We start from the raw sequence: 26,341 nt of genomic DNA on the forward strand, positions 1-26,341 counted from the left end.
TGACCTCCTTTAATAGCTGTCCTAAACTTTTATGACTTATTTTTCAATCTTATAGTCAAATGTCAAGAGTCATTAATATTATCTCAAACAATACTTGCATTTTAAGGTTAAGCAATCTTGAATGATTGAAAAAAATATGTATCTGCTTTTTTGTACTTATTTTATTCTAAATCCATATTAGAAAATGTTTATGATTTTATTCTTTTCAATAAAACATATCAAGTGAATATCCACTAAGTACCTGACTCTTGGCTAGGTGTTGAGGAGGAAAAGCAAATTCATCATCGTGTGTGCACTTGGAAATAACCATTTGGGAGAAGAAAGGCTCCTTTCAACCTAGGGATGTCTATAGATAGGAATGAAACTGCACCATAGAAAGCATATCAACATTGCCTGCTACCAACAGATGGCACTGTTAGTGGTTTGTATCACAACTGTATTTGTGGGACCAATAGATTTGCTAACATTCTCAGAAGGTAGTCTGTTTGTACTGAGAAGAGCCTCTGTTAACTCAGTGAAATGATATACATGCTCAATTTTGTTTAATTATCTTGTCAAAATTTCTGGAAAAAATTTATTTATATGGGATATTTCATTTCATTAAAATACATCATCTTTTACCAAAATTAATATATATATGAAATTAAATTGTAGTAGAACTTCAAAGTAACCTAGAGTTCCTATTGCTTTGAATAATTGGTCTTTATATTTAGTATTATATTATATGCATATTGTTATAGATACTGTATATATAATGTTATATTATATATTATATACTGTAATATTACAGTAGTTAACTGATGATACTCCCAAAGCTAAACAACTCAATTCTACTGAAATATACCAGATTTTGACGTATTTTTAAAAGGGAGGACCTAGAAACAGAGAGAAAATGCATCAGTGGGTAAAATCATTTACCTCTAATGTTTTATTTCACCTCTATGGTTTTTAGTGTACTAGAGAGCTGTTTAATCACACCATTACCAAATTGAATAAATGGCTACTTAGTGATTACTGAACTATTTAGTTACTGAGTTGGGGAGAACTCCTTTTAAAAAATAAGCCATTTTGAATAGTTCATATAAGATCATCCTAATAAATAAAATGGAACAGAATGTGTTTGCCACATAACAGCTTAGTGATTTTTAATTTCTGTATTGTGATGAAACAGCCAGTTTTTCTACAATGTAGCCAGTCCTTTGTTTCTCAGAAGCTGTGCAGACTTATGGCATTCAGTCCTAATGCTGCCATAACAGTGTTTCTAAACACTAGTTCAGAAATCAGACATTTTTGTGTATTCTCTAGGCACAGCCAAGAGTTTAAAACTGTACATGGAGAGAAACTTGCTTTTTTCTGTGGATGTCATCCATAAGACCTGTTGAGGTCCTTAATGGGTGGCTGACAGGATGAACTGGGCATTCAATATTAAAGGGTGGTATCATAGTTAGCAAAGGGGTTACCCCAGCAGAGTTTGTAGATCAGGAATTGTTTAGAGCCTAGATCTTGAGAAAGTGAACAAGAAGCATATTAACTAAAGATAAAAAATGAAAACCAGGTATTGTCATTTTAAACTCTGAGCTCTTGGAGTGGCAGTCATGTCTTTTCCACATTATTATCTCCAGTGATGAGCATTGTCTGTTGGAGACACTCAATATGCATTTCTTGAATAGAGTAAGGACTTACTGGACTTTGACATGGAACTAACGTTCTGTATGATAGAGGACTGTGTGCTCATGAGAAGCTGGACTGTGTAGGTGAGGATGCTGAGGCTTCTGTTCCCATAGAGAAGTTCTTGAGATGGCTCAAGCTTCTGGAACCCTTTTTCTTGGACTTTGCAGATATTCAAGGTGTTTCTATTTAGAAGCTTTATGTTTTGTAATGGGTAAAATAGTGATAAAATATATAGTTCTTTGCTGTTTATACCAAATTGAGGATCTCTCAGAACAAATACAGTGAACAGATTTTAATAATAATAGCTAATACTTATATAGGGCCAAATAGTTGTAAGTACTTTTCATGTATTTAACTCATTTAATCCTCCCAAAAGACTTGTGAAGGAAGAAACTATCGTTGCCTGCTTATAGAGGAGGATATTAGGTGTAGAAAAGTTAAATGATTTGTCCAAAGTTACATATGAATTAAGTGCTGCCCCACAACAGGCCCTGGTGTGTATTGCTCCTCTTCCTGTCTCCAAGTGATCTCATTGTTCAGTTCCCACTTATGAGTGAGAACATGCGATGTTTGGTTTTCTGTTCTTGTCATAGTTTGCTGAGAATGATGGTTTCCAGCTGCATCCATGTCCCTACGAAGGACATGAACTCATCCTGTTTTATGGCTACATAGGATTCCATGGTGTATATGTGCCACATTTTCTTAACCACTCTGTCATTGATAGACATTTGGGTTGGTTCCAAGTCTTTCCTATTGTGAATAGTGCCACAATAAACATACGTGTGCATGTCTTTGTAGCAGCGTGATTTATAATCCTTCGGATATATACCCAGTCATGGGATGACTGGGTCAGAAGGGGGAGGGATAGCATTAGGAGATATACCTAATGTAAATGATGAGTTAATGGGTGCAGCACACCAACATGGCACATGTATACATATGTAACAAACCTGCACGTTGTGCACATGTACCCTAGAACATAAAGTATAATTTTAAAAATAAACAAATTAATTAAGTGCAGAAGCTAGTTTTTGAAAGCTTGGCTCTAGCATTTGTTTTTTAACCATTAAGCCAAACATCAAATTCCCCTTCCCACACTTTTTTTTCGCTTTTACCAAAGAAATATCTTAACAAAATGACTCCTTTGGAGGGAGAATGCATGCATATATGTATATAGTCAACATGCTTCTTGTTCACTTTCCCAAGATCCAGGCTAGATCTAGGCTCTAAACAATTCCTGATCTACAAACTCTGCTGGGGTAACCCCCTTTCTAACTATGATACCACCCTTTAATATTGAATGCCCAGTTCATCCTGTCAGCCACCCATTAAGGACCTCAACAGGTCCTATGGATGACATCCACAGAAAAAAGCAAGTTTCTCTGCATGTACAGTATATATATATATACACACACACACAGGTACAGATTTATATACACACATATATATCTATGTAAGCATGCATATATATATCTATATATATCTGTATATACATGCATATATATCTGTATGTATATATAATCTATATATACACACATATAATCTATATTATATATACTCTATATATACATATATAATCTATGTGTATATATACCCTACATACATATATAATCTATATATTATATACATATATAATCTATATATTATTTACATATATAATCTATATATACACAGATATATGCATGTATACATATATAGACATATATACACACAGATATATACACACACACAGTGTGTCTGTGTGTGTATGTGTGTCTGTATTTCTCTGTGTGTATGAGGTCAGAGTGAGGACCAAGAAGCTATTTTTTCTCTAAAGTGGTTCATATATTGTAAGTGATTTAATTGAGGGAAGATATAGTTGTATTAGCTGAAACACTTAAAAGTTTATAAGTAGGGTGTCTACACAAAGGCAAACATTCCTCTAATTTCTAAACAGTTTTTACTTCTACTGAATTGAATGTACCTAACATTTTCGTGTCCTGATGATTAAAGTGTGAGGAATGAATTAATAACCAAGTTCAAATACGTGTATTGTTACCATGCAGATCTGTTAATAGTTCTCAATTCCCACATCAGTGTGAACTAAGGAAAATGAAACTAAGTTGCATTAAGAATGTGCTCAGTTGTATATAAAGATTTACTTCCTGATAGTAAGAGTGATGATATAATTATATGGTTTACTGAAACAGTTATGAGATTTTATTCTTTCATTCATTTGACATGCATTATTGGAATCTTAGTATTCTCAAACTATGTATTTGGAGATAAATATCGGTGTCTGACCATAATGATAGTTTAGGTATTCCTTGGCCTGGAAGGAGGACACTAGTTCATTTTATTAACGTGTTCTTTGTCTGTGGAGAGTCCTCCACAATGTCATTTTAGTAAAATACTGGATCTTTAGTAAACCATGACTACCAAAGACAAGGTGTCATTCTAGGCAGCCAACAGACTTCTTGCCCTACTCCTGACAAGCAAAATAAAGTAGCTTAGGGTAATGGCCATGAGTTTAGTCATTTTCATAGTTATGCTAAATCAGCTTCCCTCAGGAGCACCTCCTTCCTTTCCTTTCTCTGTTTAAATGAGGGGCAGTATGATATGACTATTCTAGCACACTCAAAATTAGATGTGTGATCAAGTATTGATCTGCAGGAAGTTCCTAATCCTGTCTGATGTTTTCTGTGTTACCTTTTTTTTTTTCTTTTGTCATAATGTTAGAATGTTAGCCAGTTCCTTCATTTTGTTATTCCCTTACTTTTTAAGGCAGGGTTCTTCTGTACAAGAACCCTGAAGTGACCCTAACATTGTCTTCAAAATGTAGGGTCAGAATCAGAAGTGGAGACTGTGAGTTCATTGTGAGTTAACAGTCTATTATTTAAAAGTACAACAAGAAAAATGGTTTTGCTTTCATTCCATTTCTGGGACTCTAATGTTTTCCAAAGGAGTCTGGAATAAAGTATTGTATTGGTCCAATTGCTTGGGATCCACTGAGGTTGTTACTAGAGTGGACTTTGGTGTAAAACCCCCAAAGTAGAATTCTTTAATGTCCTTTTGGATCTTTGAACACTTTCTACAATTATGCTTGACATGGATGCTGTTGAAATCATTCCAAGGTCAAGGTCACTCAGCAATTTTCCTAATGCTTCAAGTGAGTGGAATTTTATTTTTCCCCCCATAATGCTTGTTTTACAAAATAAAATATAGTATATTTTAGTAGATATTGTAAGATCAATTTTTGAAATTTCTTTTATCAAAATAAATTAATATAAATTTAATTTCATGAAGTATCTGTATGTTTATATATGTAAATGTGCAATTACAGATATGAAATATAATTTATATACATGTGTCTATGCATGCACCTGGATCTTATCTGAGGTATAAAACATGAAATGCAAACTAACATGTTTTATGAAAATATGTAAAAAGTTATTTTTTAATTTTATGGAAACACAGAGTAACGATAAAAATTCAATTTTATTAAAAATATTTTTGTAACTACAATTTAATATTAACATTTGGCTTTAACCTAAGCTTAAATGCTTTATTTGCTAGAATCACTTGTTAAAATACTAAAAGTTTACAAGGTACCAAGGTAAAATAGAAATTTTTTCAAAAGCAAAATGCATGCTGAATTTTCCCTCCTGCTTTATAAAACAAACAAGTCCTTTATGTAGATTTCTACAATTCATAATTCACTTGCCATTAAATGACACTCTATTTATATTTTAGACTATTATGACTTCAATTCGAGACACAATTGTTTTCCAAAATGAATTCAATGTGGGGTGTATTTATGTAATAGATGAAATATAGCTATTAAGGTGATTGGAATTGAATAAATATAGTATGTATAAAGGGAGGATGAAAATGTACAACTATTGCATGTTGATAGAAGCATTCTGATTAAGAAAAGTATTTTTTATAATAAACTCAAGTATATTTTATAATTTACTTTTAATAATATACTCTGATTTTAAAAGTCTCTTTTATAATGTACTTTTATATAATTTTTCTTAAGAAATCTTGATCTTGTATTAACAATTGCATACATATCTTGGTGCCTATCACAGTGGCTCACGCCTGTAATCCCAGCACTTTGGGAAGCTGAAGAGGGAGAATTGCCTAGTCCAGGAGTTCTAGACCGGCCTGGCCAGTGTAGTGAGACCCTGTTTCTACAAAAAAGTTTTTTAAAAACTAGCTGGGTATGATGGCACATGCTTGTAGTCTCAGCTACTCAGGAGGCTGAGGTGGGAGAATTGCTGAGGATTGTTTGAGTTCAGGAGGTCAATGCTGCAGTGAGCTGTGATCATGCCACTGCACTCAAGCCTTGCAACAGAGCAAGACCTCGTCTCAAAACAAAACAAATGAAACAAAAATAAATAAATATCTTGGTATGTAAGGGCAATTTGAGGTTGATGATTTGGAGAGGGATGGAAAGATACATAGCTACCTATATCTACATAGATAGACCTCTCTCTATGTATGCATACGGATACAGATATAAATAGATATCTACATGTAGACAGATGCATATCTATGAAAATACACATCTAAATAACCATAGATATCTATTAATATCTATCTCTAGCTATAAATTTTAACTTAAAACTTTATATACATATAAGCCTATAGTTCTATATTTGTAGCTAAGATTAAAAAGCTATTCAGGGGAAGACCTGAGCTATTCTTTTATGACATCTGGTGGTGTTTCATATTTGATATATTGGTTGCTACTGATGTTTGCATTGGTGAATCCTTCCACTGGAAATTTCATTTCTTCATGGTTTACCCCTCAACTAAAATGTTTTCTTTCTGGATAATATCCCCTGACTGCTTTCTTCCTCTTTTAGCCTAAAGTTTTCTAAAAATTTTAAATGCATTGTAGTCAGCTTTACTTACATTTCACAGTATAGCAACTCAAGATGTGTATGCTAAGAGGAGGAATAAAATTATGTAAAAAATGAAGTAGAAACATAGTTACCTAGGACAAAAATAATAAGCGGATAAACCAAGAGTAAATATTTTACTTAAGGGTTTAAAAATGATATCAATTTTTGCTAGTTAGGAACAATGAATAATGCTTATCACCTCCACTGTTATTTAGTGTTGTTCTGGATGATATAACCCATGTGTAATGACAGAAAAAAGAATTATGGCTGTTGAAAAGGAATAGATGAAATTATCAACTTTTTCCAGAAAATAAATTTATACCTAAAAAAACCATCAAAACCTATTATAAATAACAGAAGTGCAATAAGATGGCTAGTTATAAATAAATACATAAAATAAATATTTTTTTCTATAATTCCAGCAATAATAAATCTGAAAGATAGTCTGATTCTGATTATCAATTTACAATACTATAATAAGTACTATAGGCTTACAAGAAATGTGCAGGATCTGTTTAAGGAAAAGAGAAAGAGAAGAACTCTATGATAATTATTTTAATTACTAATACAAAAGAGTGAATGGAGTGATGGGTAGCTAAAAGCATAATCTGTGAGAAATTACTTAAAAAAGAGCAATTTTTTAAGCAGTAAAATTTATAAGTAAGAAAGAAAACTGGAATATATCCCTATCTCACTCTTACATGTCAAAGATAAGTTACAAACTTTTATATTATACATAGCCTTTGCTTTTTCAGAAAAGTTAAATATAACAATCAAGAAAATGAATGGGAAAAATATAAGTAAGTTACAAATTCTGGGCTAGGAAGCCCAATGATAAAAAGCAAAGGCAGACATCATTATTGAAAATATCATTTTAAAATAAAATAGACCCCTTTTATATTTAAAATAACATTTAAAAGCCATTGAGTAAAAAAAAAAAAAATGACTGTAACATGTGACAGACAATGAAACAATACCCTTAATGTGGAAAAACACTTATAAATCAATAATAAGGATGCGCAAATGACAAAAAAGTATCCAAATGAAGAACTATGATGAAAGTTCAAAGTCACTATTCGTCTTGGAAATACAAATTAAAACTAGAGTAAGATTTCATTTTAAATCTATCGAATGCTAGTTGGTGTCTTTCAGAAATGCCAGGCCAAACTATTCGTAATGCTGGAAATGTTTTGCCTGACAGTGGTTGAAAACTATTTATAATATATGGAAAGGAAATTACACAACTTGAGAATTTTCTTGCTGTGAACTCAGAAATGAAAAGGCAGTTAGATGACAATTTCACTTCATTAATTTATAAATTCACGCACTACTACAGATTTTAGAGATCATGCAATTCAGTATCTCCATTTAAGAGTAGGAACCTACGGGCTATTCTGTTCAGGAAATGAGAACTATAGCATGTATATGTGTTTCATAAAGTATCTGGTGGATATTACTTTCTTCTTTGTTTGTTTGTTTGTTTGTTTGTTTTTTATCATTTGGAGGTTGAAAAGCATGTTCAGTCCTTGTAAGGGTCACATTTAGACAGCTACAGATTTTAATTGTTCCAAGGAAGGAATGGGGAATTATTTCAAAAGATGAAAGAAAAACGTTCTTTGATCTAAAAGCAGAACTACCATTTGACCCAGCAATCCCATTACTGGGTATATACCCAGAAGAATATAAATCATTCTACCATAACGACACATGCTCACGGGTGTTCACTGCAGCACTATTTACAATAGCAAGGACACAGAATCAACCTAAATGCCCATCAATGACAGACTAGATAAAGAAAATGTGGTAAATATACAGCATGAGGTACCATGCAGCCATGAAAAAGAACAAGATCATGTCTTTTGAAGGAACATACAGCTGGAGGCCATTATCCTTAACAAACTAATACAGGAACAGAAACCCTAAATACTACATGTTCTCACTTATAAGTGGGAGTTAAATGGTGAGAACTCGTGAACACAAAAGAACAACAGACACTGGGGTGTATTTGAGGGTGAAGGGAGGGAGAAGGGAGAGGAGCAGAAAAGATTGGGGATTGGGCTTAATTCTTGGATAATGAAATAATCTGTTCATCGAACCCCCGTGACACGAATTCATGTATGTAAAACACCTTCACATGTACCCCAGAACCTAAAATAAAAGTTTTTATAAAACACGTTTCTTTGTTTTATATGGATGAGAATGAAATCATTGCTCAACACTTCTTGTACATTAAAGCACATTATTCTTGGTTTTTTTTTTCCTAAGGTATTTCCCTACTTTTATCCTAATCTATACTTCCATTGTAATTTTAGAATGCTAATCTAATATTTATTAAATTTTTTTATGGTAAGCAACTGAAAAAATTTTAATTTTCAAAAGGAAGAAAAATATATGTTTAAATAGTAAGATAACACAACTTTGGTATTCTAAGGAATGTTTGGGGATTCATTCCAGGGCACTCATATTTTCAGGTTAGTTTTCAACTGTTCTTTTGTCAAGTATAATCAATGCAGATTTTGTTATTCATGTATTTATAGAGCTGGTTAGCCATAAATATTTTATGAATGGAGACATTTCTAGCACCACCTAATGGCAGTCAAGTAAAAGAAAAGTTTTCTAATTTAGGAACTGTTTCGCATAATTTAAATTAAACTGTATAGCCAGAGTTATTTCTATATGAAAACGAACTTTTACATTCCCTAATGCACTAACTAGGCACGGAAATCCATCTCTGAGCAATTGGATTGAGTAGGAATGAAGCTGAAGGGATATTTGATAATGAAACCAAGGGGGTTTCTGCTGTCTTTATGTGTGCAAGAATAAGAAAATACCCAGCTAATAGAATAAATCATTTTATGTGAAAATTTTCTTTTAGTTTCAGGAGCCTATGCATACTATATTTTCCATAGTCTAGTTTCCTGAAAAAAGTATATTTTGAGTATTGTATTGGCATATTTTGTTTGTCTTGTTTTTCAGCAGTTATTTATACATCTTTGACTACTATTCTACTAGTATAATAAAGCATTTTATAAAGTTTCTGATAGATTTTTTAAAACTGAGTTATATCCTTCTAATATTGGAATTTTCTGTTGAATATGAGTCAAAGAACATGCTTTAGATCCGTAAGCTCTACTCATTTAATGTGTTTCCTAGTAGGATTTGAAAAATGTGTTGTCTGTCGTATCCCTAGGACTGAGATCAATGGATTTGGTTAATGTATCTGAAGGAGAAGGAGAATTTAGCGATAGCATCACATTCTGACACCTTTCACCCTCGCCTCAACACTTTGGTTTGATACTTCCTTCTATGATCTAAACAGGGAATAGTAGGCCGACTGCAGATACAGGTAGTTTTTCTTTTTTTTTTTTTTTTTTTGAGATGGAGTCTCACTGTGCCACCCAGGCTAGAGTGCAGTGGCACGAACTCGGCTCACTGCAACCTCCAACCTCCGCCTCCAGCGTTCACGTGATTCTCTTGCCTCAGCCTCCCGAGTAGTTGGGATTACAGGTGTGCCAACATGCCCAACTAATATTTGTATTTTTGGTAGAGATGGGGTTTCACCGTGTTGACTAGGATGGTCTCGAACTCCTGACCTAAAGTGATCCCCCTATCTTGACCTCCCAAAGTGCTGGGATTACAGGCATGAGCCACCATGCCCGGCCAGATACAGGTAGTTACAAAAATCAACAAAAAATAGACAGTCTGGTGGTGGTAGTAGTTTCAAGAAAGTGCTTTCTCTTTGACTGTAATTTCTTCCTTTCTATGAATATTTATTTATTGATGCCCTGTAATGCCCTTCACTTCATTGCGCACCCTCTGAATTTTAATTCATTCTTCACAGTCCAGCTCAAACATCACAGCTTCTGTGAACTTTTTCTGTATATCATTTTGTTCTCATTTCAACAAAACTCATCACTTTTTTGCTATTTTATACCTGTAGATTACATATCCCTCGTGTACTGGGTCTTTATAGTATTTTGTACTCATTTGAATACAAATACTTCTACTACTATAGGACGGGTTTGCCTTAAAATAAGTATTATGCCTTTCTTGTTTATCTTTATTATTCAGAGCAAACATGTATTTTGGTGAAAGCAAAGGCAAGTTAATGGAACTAATGTATCTTTAAGTTATTGTCTACTTTTTTTTCTCTAGTTTTATATTTTAAAGTAGGTTGATGTTTTCATTTCTTCCTTTCATTAATCATTTATTTTAAAATTCCTGCTAAAAGTCAACTAGTATTTGTTGTTAGTTTTTGTTTTGTTTTGTTTTGTTTTAGAGACAGGGTCCCACTATATCACTATCTTGCCCAGGCTGGACTCAAAGTCCTTGGTTCAAGCCATCCTCCTGCCTTGGGTTCCCAAATAACTGAGACTATAGGCATATGCAACTGTGCCTGGCTGGGTTTTGTTTTGTTTTGTTTTGTTATTTTAACATCATATAATACTTGATTGACTTTTCTAAACCCATGGATTAATATCTGTTCCTAAAGTAAAAAATTGTTAACTTTGTTATTGAAGGCTAAAAAGAGAAAATGTCTGGCTTAAAGGCTATCCTAAATTTTGAAAATTCTTAAGAGAATATAATCATCTCTATGAAGAATAATTTGGAAAATACAGGTATATTTTTAAGTAAGAGAGATTCAGAATTTACAAGAAAAAAATCTTGAATATGGAGATGATTAGACAATTGTACAAATATGTAGATAAATATATCAAATTTTACAAAACATAAAATAGCATTAAAAAGAGAAGAATTTATCACTGCTGTCACTTATCACTGTTGCAGAGGTCCAATTAATGCAACAAGAAATAGGAGTTTAAAAGTTGAACATAAATTGATCAGATTATTATTATTTTCTGATAATATTTCCTATAAAATCCAAGATAATCCATTGAAAATATAGAACCAGTTGAACAATCTACAAATTGACTGGAGTCAAGAGAAATATATATAAAACAATTGCATTCATGTTCTCACAAAATTACTCATAAAGTAATTAGAAACTTCTGTTTCAAACTGAGATGTAGAAGAGTGAGAAAGAACTTCACTTTCATGGTAACAACAAGAAACACCAGACTAAGTAAATATCGCTGTCTATGAGGCTATCAAGGAGAAGCAATGTAGAAAACCCTGGCTGAACTGAATTTTAGGAAGAAATAAGTGCATCATAGGTGATCAGAGTGCTGTGGCAGTTTCCATATCTGAGGCTAAGCACTTGTTCAGATAGTGGAGGAGTATGCTACTGTAGATGGGGAGAATTGTAAAGGTCAAGGGGAAACCATAGACCCTTAGACAACAATGTGGCCTAGTAAGATGAAATGAAATCTAGAAGTCTAAATGCCAAAGCAAGTAGCTCAGCCCCAGGTTCCACTATTATCCTCCACAATTGAATTTTGCCAAGATGTCAGTTGAAGAGGCCCTAGAAGTGGATTTCTATGAAATCTTGCCATGACTGGATTCCAGAATTATGAAGAAATTTAATCCAAATATGAACCAAAAATATTTATAATCCCAGTCAAGTCCCCTGCTAGCTCAAATATGGATAAGATCCAAAAGGTGGCATCGCCAATGGTTGAAGGTTGAGCTAAACACAGGTGAACTAAATATAATTAAAGCTCAACTTCAGTTCTGCATAGTCAGTAGAAATATATCCACAGATTGCCAAATTACTGTAATGAGAAAGCAAATAATTTAAAGCAAATATTGTAAACATTTTTTTAAAAAGGTAAAATTCATATAATGGGTGAAAAGATAAAATATTTTAAGAGATAAATGATAGCTCTAAGAAGAAACAAAATGGAAATTCCAGATCTGAAAAGTATAAATTTACAATAAAAATTTTATTGGATAAGTATAATAGCAAATTGGTCAGTGCAGAATAAAAGATTAATGAATGTAAACACATACCATTATGAAGTAATCAAACAAAAATAAAGAGAAAAATAGGTTGTAAAAAATAAACAGATCGATAACATGTGGAATAGTATCAGGAGATTTAACATGCATGGAGATGTGGGTTCCAGGAAGAAGAAATAGGCAGAAAAATATTTGAAGAAATAACTGATGCTAAATATTCAAATCTGATGATGGAACAACCTAAAAATGCAAGAGGCTCAATGAATTCCAATTAGAACAAATATACTATAACCCCATATTATATACTCACAGTCCAATTACTAAAATAAAGATTAAGGAAATAAAAACCTTAAACTCAACTAGAGAAAAGGGAAAAGACGCTGCATAGAAGAGAACAATGAAAGGAATGAATGCTAACATTTCGTCAAAAATAATTGAGGCTAGAAGATAATAGAGTATCTTTAGAAACTTTAAAACACCAATCTCAATTCTATATTCAGTGAAATTTGAGAATTTCACTGTTATTCATATTGTTCAAAATAATTTGAAAGACATTTTAGATTAAAAAAATGAGTTACTATACCATTAATAGTCTTGCATTACAAGAAGTGCTAAAACATTTTTAGGCTAAAAAAAAACCAATAATAAATGTGAGGAAAGGATGAAGGAAAATGGAAATTTAAAATATGAATAAACAGAAAATATTATTAAAAATTCTTTTGAAGACATTTGATTAGTGAAAACAAGAAATTTAAATATATTCTGCAGTTTACAACATATATGAAATTAAACTGTATGAAAAATAGTACAAATAATTGGACAAGAGTAAATGGAAGTATGTTGCTGTAAGACTCTTATATGTGAAGTTGTATGATGTTAATTTGTGATAGTACGCGAGTTAAGAATGCATATGATGATCCTTAGAGAGCCGTTTTAAAAAGTCTAGCCAGGGAGATGAAAAAGGTAGCAAAATGGAATGTTAAGGTAACTCCTCTAATCCATGACAAGATAGGGAAGGCACAGCAAAGGAGCAAAGAGCAAATGCAAAAAGAAGAAGAAGAAGAAGAAGAAGAAGAAGAAGAAGAAGAAGAAGAAGAAGAAGAAGAAGAAGAAGAAGAGGAGGAAGAAGAAGAAAGAAAAGAGAGAATTCAAATAGCAAGATGGTAAAATTAAGTTAGAAACATATTAATTATGTTGAATATAAATGCACATAACAGTAATAAAAAAGAATAGCTTATTAACCTGGCTAAATGAGCAAGACTCATAAAGTGTGTACAAGAAACACACTTTAAGTACAAAAACATAAATAGCTTAAAAGTAAAAGGATGGAAAAAATAAACCATGAAACACTTATCATAAGAAAATGGTAGTGGTGATATTTATATCAGCCAAAATAACCTTTAAGACCAGTAATATTACTAAATAGACATTTTGTAATGATAGTCAATTGATTAAGAAGAAATTATCCTAAATGTGCTTATATGTAGTAATAGAGTTTCAAAATACATAAAGCAGAAGTTTACAAACTAAAGGACAAAACAGACAAATTCTCTCCCATACCTCAAGATTTTTAAATGACTTTCTTAGTACTTAATAAAAGAAGTTGATAAAATCGGTAAAATACAGAAAATCAAACACACTATCAACAAACTTAAGTGATAGTTATTGTACATTTTATACAAAACTGGAAAATGGCTATTGTTTTTCAAATGTACGTGGAAAGTATGTACATTTGAAAGTATGTCCACTACAAATATTCTACAGCTAATATACTGGGCCATAAAAGAGTCTTAATACATTTCAAAAGTTGAAGTCAGAGTATATTCTCTGTTTACATAGAATTAAATTAGAAATCAATCTGAGAATGCTGTCTGGAAATTTTCTAAGTGCTTCAAATTAACACATTTCTAAATGCCCTACCAATTAAGAAAAAGGGATTTTTTTTTAACAATTAAAAAATAAAGTATAACATGAGGTTTTTGGAATGTACCTCAAGTAATGCCTGGAGAGAAATGTATAGGTTAAATGGTTATCTTAGAAGAAAAAAGCCCAAACTTTCCTAAGCTTCTTAAAATAGTCAAAAAAGAACAAATTAAGTCCAAAGTAATAAGAAATTTAAAAAATTAAGACAAAATTGGGTATCAATGAAATAGAAACAGAAACCAAAGCCCAGAACTGATTTGCAAGAATGATGGGTGTTGGGGACTGGAGAGTGGTAAGGGGAGAGAAGGAGGAGGAGAGAGAACAGGAGAGGAAGAGAGAGAGAGAAATATTTTGGATTAGTTTAAAAAATCTATCAATATGATTTATCACATTAATAGAGGTAATAGTATAGAAAAATATCATATTATCTCAATAGAGTTGGAAAATATTTCACAAAATTTTATACCTACTCATAAAGAAAACTTTCAGCAAACTAAGTACAGGAGAGATAAAGGACCACTACAAATATTCTACAGAATATATAAACATATATATGTGTGTGTATACGTGTGTGTGTGTATATATATGTATATATGAAACGTACACTACAAATATTCTACAGCTAATATGCTAATATGCTGGGCCATAAAACAGGCCATATATATGTGTGTGTGTGTGTGTGTGTGTGTGTGTGTGTGTGTGTGTGTGTGTGTGTGTGAAATAGTGCATGTTTTGCTTTTCAGATAGGGATCAAGTTTTCGTTCAAACTTTACCTTTAGTTTTAGCCACTGCTAAAACAATACAATAACATAAAAGTCATAAATATTGAAAAGGAAAAGAAAATGTATTTATTTGTCATCGACATAATTTTGTATGTAAATGCTTTAAACAATCCTCAAAAAAGTGTTAAAACTAATAAATGAACTTAGAAAGATTGCAGAATACAACATTAATATAAATAAAATTAATTGAACATACACTAACAATAAACAAGTTAAACAAATAAAATTGGATTTAAAAGAATTTTCAAAAAACCACTTAAATTTAACAAAATAAATGGAAATATTTGTATAGTCAAAGCTATAAAACATAACTTAGAAAATCAATGTAAACCTAAATAGATGAAGATTTATCATGTTTGTGGATGAAAAACAAGATATTGTTAAAATAGCCATTTTCCTGGTCTATTTATTCATTTAATGTAATTCCAATCAAAATTCAAGCAAGTTTTTTATGAAGAAATTCCCAAGTTGATTCTACAAGTTGAAAGAATATGCAGAGACCTGGAATATCCAAAATACTACTGAATAAAGTATTTAAAAATTGACCAACTTAGTCATCTTATTTCAAGATTTAAAATAAAGCCATAATAATTCAGGCTTTATAGTATTTGTGTAAGTACTGGCAATTTAATCAGAAATAGACTCAGACTTCCAATGTCAATTAAAATTTGAGGGAGCTAAGGCAATTCAATGGGGAGAATACAATCTTTTCAACAAATAGTATTGTATAGTGTGCAGTAGTCAAAAATAATAATAAAGCCTGACCCCCACCTCACATCATTCATACAATTTAATTTGAGATGGATTCATAGACCTAATAAATAAAAGCTGAAATTATAAAGCTTCTAGAAGAAAAATGAGAAAATATCTTGATCATCTTGGTGTTGGTAAAGATTTCTCAGACAAGGTACAAACAAAGCGCTAACCATTAACAAATGATAAATTCAACTTCATCAAAAATATTAAGAAAATGAAAAGGTAAGTCAAAGACCCGATTAGGCTAGGTATATGTTTAACTTAGAATATGCCAAGCAGTTTTCCAAAATGATTGTTTAGTTTTGCATTTACATTAGGAATGTATGAGAGTTTTCATTGCATCACCTGTTCATCAGAATTTGGTGTTTTTAATTTTAGCCATTCTAGTGGGTATGGAGATGTGTCTCATAGTAGTTTTAATTTGCATTTCCCCGATGAATGATGACACAGAACATCTTTCTTGTGAGCCTTGGTTATTTGCATATCAGAATTTTTAGTCAAGTGATTGTTTAGACGTTTTGCTCATTTTCCGTTGGGTTGCTTGGCTTTTTATTGAGTTGTAGGATTTTTTAATATATTCTACATGTCAATTCTAAGAATTTAAATTTCTGATCAAAGATTTAAACAATTTATAGTAACTTTTAGCAGCTTTTCATTCATACTAGGAACTTATATTTCAGGTTCCTTCTCTCGATTTGGATTTTGGAAGGCAAAATTTTCATCAGCTGAAATGTATTAGTTCTTGATTTCTTTTTGTTCTTACAATACCTTTGTATGGCTATTACTTGACAATTTCCAATCATTTTGAAATGTCTTACATTTTCCTGTATCTGCAATAACAAAGTTAAGTTGACTAGAATAAAGGCTTTTGGATGGCTTTTTACATTTCTTAGTTCAAGAGAGACACATTTGGTTTTTGAAAATATTTGTGTTGAAGTCTAACACACATACAGAAAAGTGCAAAAGTAGCAATGTACAGGTTGACTCATTTTTATAACCTGGACAGCCCTGAGTACCCAGCACCCACAGTACAAATAGAAGACTACAGGGCCCCCAGTGGGCCTGCCTTGTGCCCTTTCTAAATCTCAGCCAGGATTACCTCTATCCTGACTTCTAACATCATAGATGGATTTTTGTCTGGTTTTGAACTTGATATAAATGAGATCATACAGTATATATTCCTGTGTTCTTAGTGTCTCTTACACAATCCATATTTGTGAGATTCATGTATATAGTTGTTCATTCTCATTGCTATATTCGTTTGTACAGTTGAGTGACGTGTGTATGTTTCAGTTTGAAGGTGTAATTAAAGGTCTTGCTATAAACATACTTGTGTATCTTTTGACCCTATGCATTTGGGTGGGGCTGGATATGGATCCAAGAGTAGAACGGTTGGATAAAAAGATACACATATCAAAAGATACAAGGATAGCTTTTTTTTCTTTTTTTTTTGAGAAGGAGTCTCGCTCTGTTGCCCAGGCTGGGGTGCAGTGGCACGTCTCGGCTCACTGCAAGCTCCGCCCCCTGGGTTCACGCCATTCTCCTGTCTCAGCCTCCAGAGTAGCTGGGACTACAGGTGCCTGCCACCACGCCTGGCTAATTTTTTGTATTTTAATAGAGACGGGGTTTCACCGTGTTATCCAGGATGGTCTCGATCTCCTGACCTCGTGATCCGCCCACCTCGGCCTCCCAAATTGTTGGGATTACAGGCGTGAGCCACCGCGGCCGGTCCACAAGGATAACTTAATAAATATTGTCAGTTTTTAAAAGAGGTTGTACACTCCAACTAGTAGTTTATGAATACTGCATGTATAGTATTATTACATTATATATTATAAATTTAACATTTTACTTATTTATTTAATATTCTATATAAAATATAGTTATATGTAATATATACGTGTAGTTGTACATATTTGGCTACACTTTGTGTTTCCTTTTCATTTTAGCCATTCTAATGGATATTTAGTGGTATTGCATTTCATTTTGCATTTCTCAGATGACTAATGATAGCGACCATCTTTTTCATATGTTTTTTCTGGCTATGTATCTTGGTATCCGATATATGTATTGCAAATATCTTCTCTCACTATATCGTTTGTCTTTTCATTCTCTTATTCCTACTTTTTGCTAGCCAAAAGTTGCTAATTCTAACATGGTCTAATTTATCAAGTTTTCCCTTTATGTTATAGCTTCACATTTACTGTTTAACAATTATTTGCCTAATCCATGGCCCCAACAGTGTATGATTTTTATGATTAAATTTTAAACTTGTAAACTCTCTTACTTGAAAGTTAAATATTTCCATGTAGAACTTGGATTTTGTATATTGTTAGAATGTTAGGCCATGGATGTAAGTTTATTTTACACATCTCATGTATACCATTTGTAAAAAGTATGTATTCCTTAAATATTTCTTGAATGAATGAATATAGAGATGCATGAAATGGCTGTATTATTTAAACACTAGAAACAAAAAACTGAACTTTAGAACATTTCCTTTCTGTCTCATTTTTTGAAAATTAAAATCTAAATTTCAGCAAGTGAGAAAAATACAATTTTCACTTGTCTGCCCATTTTAGTCAGTGCTTCAGCTGAACACAAACATTAAAAGCAAAAAATATTTTGGCACTGCTGGGCTGTGATCCACAACTCTTCTTATTCCTGGTCCTGGGATGAAAACACATTCAAGAGGCAGAGAGGAAGACAAGCTCAACTACACAGCTGTATTAAAATTTCTGCTCTCCTGTGCACACCACATGTCCACTTTCATTTCTTTGGCCAACACAAGGCTAAGTCAATAGTTAGGAATCTGTAAATACATAATCTTCTCATAGGAAAAGAGAGTGCTAATAATTTGGAGTAGTTATGCATGTTACCACTCTGTCTCACGGTAGAGTCAATAATATTTTCTTTAAAATGTTTTATATGTTAATTAAAAGATTATGTTTGTATTTAAATATATTCTTTTTATATTTAGTTCATTTAAATAATTGATTACATGGTTTCAGCATTTGGCTCAAAAGATAGAATTTATCTATATCTATGGCAATAATTATCTAATTGTCAAGAATATGATGTTTCAGTGAACGTGTGCATTTTTAATTTCATCATAGAGTTTGCGCAAAAGACAATCATTCATTATTTATTTTGACAATGTAAAGAGAAAAATGAGAAGATTAAATTATTTGAAAAAGCTGTGGGAAAGTCTCACATACACCATCAAATCCAATTGCCTTTTTTTATACTATAGCTTCCCTTCTTATAAGAAATTTTCCTCGATCTGTGTAAAGTATTATATTTTAGTTGCACTAGCAGTGCATTTTCTCATATAAGCATAAAACTTGAAAATTAAATAATATATTTTAGAAAAACACATGCACTTGCATATTTCTTAAATAGTGCATAATTTTTATGAGATTCCCAAGTATATCTTGTCTAAATATTCCTGTAATTCTTACTGATTTATTTTCATTCGTCAGATTTCTCTTGAATTAAAGACAAGTAGTTGTCTTCCCAGATTGAGCAATTATTGGTATCTTCCCAACACCCAATTCCTTGCTTTTATTCTCCTCTCTACTGTCACATAGATGACTCCAACACACTGGTAGAGAGTTTTGCTATCTTCATGTTTCAAATTATAGCTATTTTTGTGAAATAACCTCAAGCTGTGTAATTTTATAGGAATAGGTTTTATTATAATGTATGATACCAAATATCACATAAAAATGGTGACAGAAAGATAAGATTTCCCAAGTAGTGTTACTCTGAACCACAAGGAGAAAAGCTTAAGTGAAGAAAAGAGTTGGTAGAAATATAATTGTTTTCTGCTCAGGTTGTAGACCAGACTTTATGTCTATGTTTCTGCTGGTAGATGTTTCCTTCTTTTATCTCCCTGGTTTACCCTAATAATTAATTTCTGTGTTTCCCATTTCTTTCTCTATCAGATTCTTCTAATTCATGTTCTGTAACCACCTTCTGCTCATTCATTTCCTCAGTCCTTATCACCCAACAGTCAAGAGTCTGACCATTCTACTCAACTGAAAAAGATTATGTCATTACCGGCTCCATAAGCTTTTCTTCAGTTGTAATTATTCTGGACCTATTGGAAGTGTTTACACAGTTAACTAACTTTGCCTCCTTAAAGTTCCCTCCTATCTAGGCTTCCATTTTACAATATTATCTTGATCTAACTTTATTCTCGCCCTTATTTTTTTTTCTTTTCTTAAATGTGGACATTTCCATTAAAGGCTCTTGTTCTTTCTCTATAATCTGTCTCTTAGACATGGCTTTTGATAGGTGATTGCCAATTTATTTTCCTAGCACCATCTTCTCTTCTGAGATTTAGATTCTCATTTCCAAATGGCAGATAGAGTTTTCTGCATCATAAGTTCAGTAGGCCTAAAACTAAAGATAATTCCTAACCCCAGATTTCCTTCCTTACCTGACATTTCTATTTCTGTTATTAATACTCCATTTTCTTCAATAATTGGTGAAAAGAATGGACCATTTCGCCCCACACCATCACCTCATATCAATATGACTTAATGTGCCTTTCCTGAAATGTATAGAGTTTATCCTTTCAATTATTAATTCAGTTACTTGTCTGTCCTTGTCTTATTCTCCCAAAGCACAGCACTCACCTCTTTTCTGTGTAACTAAGTTATGTCTCCTCTCTACATTTCATCATCAATTTTGTTGCCTTAGTCTCAATTTTGAAAATCCTGTTCCTGCTCTCCACTCAAATTTTAATTTCTTCCATTAATTTATGGGATAAGTTTCAAATGGGTGGCTCAATCATTTCAGCGCACTTATTAGGGGAGATGAGAGAGAACAATACATCTAGAGAACAATACTCCTAGTAGTAGGAGTCCAGGTGAGTTTGACTACTGAAAAGCAATTTGTTGGGGCAAACAATTCTATTCTGTGAAGTGGAAGAGTTGCCAGGAAGGACCGCGTCCTTAATCTGACAGCAAGAACACAATGTTCAAGCAGGCCAGAGTAAGAGAATAAGAGAGTCTGTAACAATGAGATATAAAAATCACTAGGTCAAGTTTGTTGAAAATGACCAAGAGCATAAAACGTAGAAGATGGAGATGAAGAAGTCAAGAAGGCCAGGATAAATTTGATTTGCCTTCTTGGAAAGTCTAAAGCCTGTATCCTAAACTTAACCTTTGCTGTGACTAAAGGAAGGGTACTCTCAAAATAACTTAGAACACAACATTCTTTTTCATCTTTGTCTTCTATACAAACTTCTCAATCCATATTGTACAGATGTGGGGTCTCACCTATTTCACCAGATTTATCTAATTCCCTCCTTCACAGCCAGCCTTCCTCAAACTTTCCATACCTCTAGGCCTTTGTACAATCCCCACCAAATCCTTCATATTCTCTGAAAACAAGCTGAAGTATTATATTCTCTAAAACTGTCCTCAATTTCTTTTAATCAGGTATTTTGTATATATCCCTATACCATTGACCACATCACATTACAGTTTTTTTTTTTTTTTTTTTTTTTTTTTTTAGTGTCTTTTTTCTCAACTAGAACTCAGTGTCAGTTATGGGCTTATTAGTTTTTCTTCTTTACCGTGTAGCAGAGTTCAACAAATGTTAGTGTTCCACAGATGTATGTTGAAAAAACGACAGTCCAATGTTCACCAAATGATATCTGCTTTCCTGCCTTCAAATCCTAGCTAAAGTTTTTCTCTTAAGACATGGTTTCTGGGGTAGTTGATGTCTATTGAACCTGAGTCCACCACCACCCACATATGCAGGACTTTTGGTTACCAGCTCAGCCTGAAGGAAGATCTCCTTCCTTTAAATTTTTATTATCCTGGCTGACTGTATTTTTACTTAAATCAGTATTCATTCATTATTCACTATTGTGTTCTTGAGATGTTATTTGATTTTCATATATGGTCTTGAGCTCTTATTTGATTCTCACAGGATAATTTATTAAGACATATGCATTTAATATTTTCAACGACACTGGAAATTCTTTGAAAACAGAGATTGTGTCTCTTACCAGTTTTAATACATTAAGCAAAAAGCCTTACACATGGCAAGAGCTCCATAGTATGTGTTGAGTACGTGAGATACTGAGTGGAGATGGGGCCATGTAATGGTAGGGGAAAGGCATCATTCATATGACTGGTGATGGGGACATGTAATGGTAGGGGTAAGACATCATTCAGAGAACTGGAGATGGGGACATGTGATGGTAAGGGGAAGGCATCATTCATAGGGCTGTTGCATGTTGCCCCTGCTTCCTAAGCTGTGGAAATTTCTATGAGAACAGAGCATTATATATCCTATGCAGGGCTGGTATGTGCTCTGAAAGGTCAGTAAAGATCCCAGAATTCTGAAGGCTGCAAACCATTTGGTTATAGGATGGTGTTTCAGGAAATTACCTCTATAGGCCACTTCATGGCAGGTCTTTCCAATATTAACTTCTATTACTGAACTGATTATTTGAACTTCATAAATATTTTAAGCAAGATCCTCTGTGTTTCTTTCACTCGTGTCAAAACCCATTTATTTTTATGACTCTCTGATCATGTTTTCACGTTGATACTCTGAGTATCCAATTTTGGGTTGACAATATGTCTTTTTAGGTTGATGAGTTTTGCATAAATTTAAACTTCATTATATATTGATTAGCAGGAAAACAGGCATAAGTTTCCAAGTACTGATTGGCATTTAAAATGGGATATATTTGAAACCAAATGGCTTAGACCATGCCAGTACATTGCTGTGTATAACTTCCTGACTGTACTCACTACATCATAAATAGTAATGAAAGTAAATGTACATTTATCAGAAAGAATCAACAAAACCCCAGCACTGATTTGCTGATCACACTTGTCTTACCAGGCATTAAGGCCAGCTTTCGAACAAAAGTGCCTGAAGGTTTGATTGTCTTTGCAGCATCACCTGGCAATCAGGAAGAGTATTTTGCACTCCAGTTGAAGAAGGGACGTCTTTATTTTCTTTTTGATCCTCAGGTAAATGAGTACTCATAAAAGTTAATATTTTTGAGAATTTAGTATGTGCCCGGTACTGAGGTAAATGCTTCTGTTTTCACACTGAAACTTCATTCAAACCTTGTAAGGTAGGTACTATTATTATCCCCATTTTGCCAATCAAGAAAATGAAACTTACAAAAGTAATGTGACTTGCCCTCAGCTAAAATAGCTGAGTTAACTTTTAAACCATCATGGTCCGACTGAGAATCTATGTGCTTAACAACCAAAATGCCACCTTATAATGAAGATTAAAACTTTTAAATAAATTTAAACAGCTTTATTTTTATTTTTCTTAACAGCAAAAAAATCATGTCCCCTTTTCATCCTTCCGTGTCTTTCTTTTTTCATTGTTTCACCAGCAAATATTTAAGTGGCTATCAGGTACTATTGTGCTGGGTGTTGCAGACTACCATAGTTTAAAAGTTAAATATGACCACGCCCCTGTGAAAAAATTCTGCAAAGGATTTGGTAAAATAATCAATTTAAAATGTTTATAAATTATATCAAAATAAAGATTTAGGATGCTATGTATTATAGGAACAAAAATAAATAAATTGTTTTGTGAGTTGTCAATTTTCTCTGGAAATGTGATATTTAACTGAGATACAAATCAATGAAGAAAAATTGGTCAGAACAAGAGCATACGTCTGTATTTGAGGGTGCATATTTCAGGTGGCGCAGTACAGGGGAGATACTGATCCCCACCTGGGAAGGTGCTGAACATAAAGTTTCCAGGCAAAGTGAGCAACAAATGTTAAGGAAATAGCAAATATTAAGTGCCTGAGGTGGATGAGAGCATGGCACATTTAGTACACTGAGATGAATCTGATATAGTTGGGAACAGAGACAAAGGGAAAGGTTGAAGATTGAAAAGCTATGTAGAAACCAAGTCATTTAAGGCCTTCTAAGCGAATGTGAGGATTTGAATTTTTCCTAAGGGTGCTGGGAAAGCACTGAACAGTTGTCTTCACTTGAGTTAAACAAATATCAGTGAGCATTTGATATTAGGTATTGTATTAGGCATGTGAGTAGTTGAGAAATGAGTAAGACTAAGTAAAAGATATTAGCTTTCCATTTTCTTAGTTCTTCAACTTAAAACTGATGTGCTTACCAAATAAACGTTTTACGTTTTATTGATAAAGCAGGCACAACGTTCACCCTTGGATCCAAGTTGCATCTAGGATCATGGACTAAGTAATGTGGCTGAGGATCTCAGCCTCATGTGCCCCGGAGATCCATTGACCTTAGAGAGGAAAGGCAGGGCCTATTGTACCAAGTGTATCTGAGGACCCTACCAGCCTCAAAAAGCAGGCCAAGGTCCCCCTGCTTTATGAAGCTGAGAGAGCCACACAGTGGCCAGTTGAAGAACCAGGAGCAGAAAGGCTCCTTCCTCATGACTTGATAGAGGCCCGCTAACTCCCTGGCTGGTGCACTGTAGGTCCTCAGACACAAAGATTTCTGAGTGTCCCCTTGTAAGGCAGCTTCTTAAAGGATGCCAGCAGGTGGGCAGTGAGTAAGCAAAAGGAAATAGCATCACACCTAAGCAGATCCCGCAGCCAGAGGGAAAGGAGGAAGCAGCAGCTATCGCAGAAGGCAAGACAGATGGCAACTGAAAAAAATAAAAAAAGAATCAGCTGAAGTTGATTCAATTACATAAAGGAAATATTATTTTTTATTTGAAAACTTTAAGTAGATTAATTAGAGGAGAGACACTTTGAGCCTCAGATTAGTAGGTCAGAAGATTAAGTTGAAGAAATCTCTCAAAATACATAATAAAAATGTGACACAAACAAGAAAGATGGATACAACTACTGTCACTAAGAAGCGATTCAGAAGGAGAACAAAAAGCACATGCTCGAGAAAAACAGGGATAACATAAAATGAGAAACAAAAATAGGAGAGAATATCTGACTTAAGAGGGAATTTAGTATATATCCACTGAAAAGACTCATCAATTTCCTGTCAAGATTAAGCAAAGTTAATACTTCTGTGAGACCTCTTTGTGCCAGGCATTATTGTAAGTGCTCTCTCTATATGTAAATTTATACATTTTCATAGACACATATACCCATACACACACACACCTACACACGCACATAAACTCATTTCAACTTTTCAACAACTCTATGAGGTAGATACTCTTAATAAACCCATTTTACAGGTGAGGAATCTGGGTCACAGGTAAGTTAATTTTCCCCGAGTCACAACCCTAATAAGTGACCAAGCCAGGTTATAAACACAAGCAACTGAGCTCCAAAGACCATGATTTTAGCTACAATGCTATACTACTTTTCAACATGAAAGAAATATGGCTGTTGATATTCATAAATTCAGAAAAAATCCATCTGTGCACTGTTCACTGAAAGAAATACTTCAGTAAGTAATCTAGCCAAAAGGAAAAATAACAGAGTCAGAAATATAAAAAGAAGAAGCATCAGTGAATAATAAATCTAGCAATATTAAGCTATGCCTAAATATTTAATGATAGAGTGACTAGAACTCTGTTTTACAGTGACAAATAAGAATCTTTGAAATAGAAGAGAAGTATAGCAAGGGCAAGAAAAAAAAAACCGTGAATAATCATTTGTTGCTAAAATTAGTAAGAATTGAAGGAGAGGAAAAATGAGTGAATTAAAAGTTCTGAAGGTATCAGCTGAGTGGTGGGGTGTGGGTGGAATAAGGGAATAGGTTATACTGATGTTTTGTTTTCTTAAAATAAATAGGGCAAATGTTTGATTTTAAATGTTATAGAAAAATTAAGTTAGTTACTACTAATAAAAAAGTGTTCTGCAGGACATCCAAATTAACAAGTTTAGAAAGGAGAGCAAATGCTAAGTTAAAAAAATCAACAAAATCAGAAAAGAAAGGGGAGAGTACAGTAAAATAGAAGACTGTTAGTGAGAAAGAAAAATCTGGCTTTTCCCCTTTAACCAGTTAGTATCTGGAGATATTTAAGAAGAAGCCAGATGGAGAAAAACGAATCACGGGACACTTATTTATAGAGCGTTAAAGTATACAAAGTGGGTTCCCATGAATGATCTCATTTCATTCTTGAAGTAGCCCCTTGAGGTTGACATTGTTTTCATCCATGCTTTAGATGAAGTGGCTTAACTAGGGTCATAGAGTGGTTTAGGGATAGAACTAGCACTGAATTCAATTATTTGAATAGCACTGAATTATTTTATTCAATGAAATTTTGCTAAGAATTTATTGGACTTCACAGTTATGCACTGGGAACACAGAAATGAACAGAATGACACTCATTGGAATTCTGGCCATTGGTTGTTCATCACAGATTTTGAGTATTTATAGTCACCCCCTACCAAACATGGAACAGTCATCAGAGAATTAATCCAAAAATGATTTCCCCAAATCTGAAGCATGATTGCCATCTCTTTTGACATGTGGTGTTGCTTTTTCTAAAGGATGCGAT

The 26,341-nt window shown here is 33.2% G+C and overlaps 1 protein-coding gene across 1 annotated transcript in view; it reads left to right on the top strand.

Moving 5' to 3' along the window:
- The window catches only part of USH2A (usherin), an 821,881-nt gene that overhangs the window by 318,000 nt on the left and 477,540 nt on the right, over positions 1 to 26,341 (top strand). The window contains exon 21 of the mRNA XM_017870028.1: positions 22,757 to 22,887. Within this exon, the coding sequence (XP_017725517.1) occupies positions 22,757 to 22,887 (131 nt within the window). The remainder of the gene's footprint in view (positions 1 to 22,756; positions 22,888 to 26,341) is intronic.

This window comes from Rhinopithecus bieti, unplaced genomic scaffold (genome assembly GCF_001698545.2).
Source record: "Rhinopithecus bieti isolate Rb0 unplaced genomic scaffold, ASM169854v2 scaffold_1673, whole genome shotgun sequence".
Classification (NCBI taxonomy): domain Eukaryota; kingdom Metazoa; phylum Chordata; class Mammalia; order Primates; family Cercopithecidae; genus Rhinopithecus; species Rhinopithecus bieti.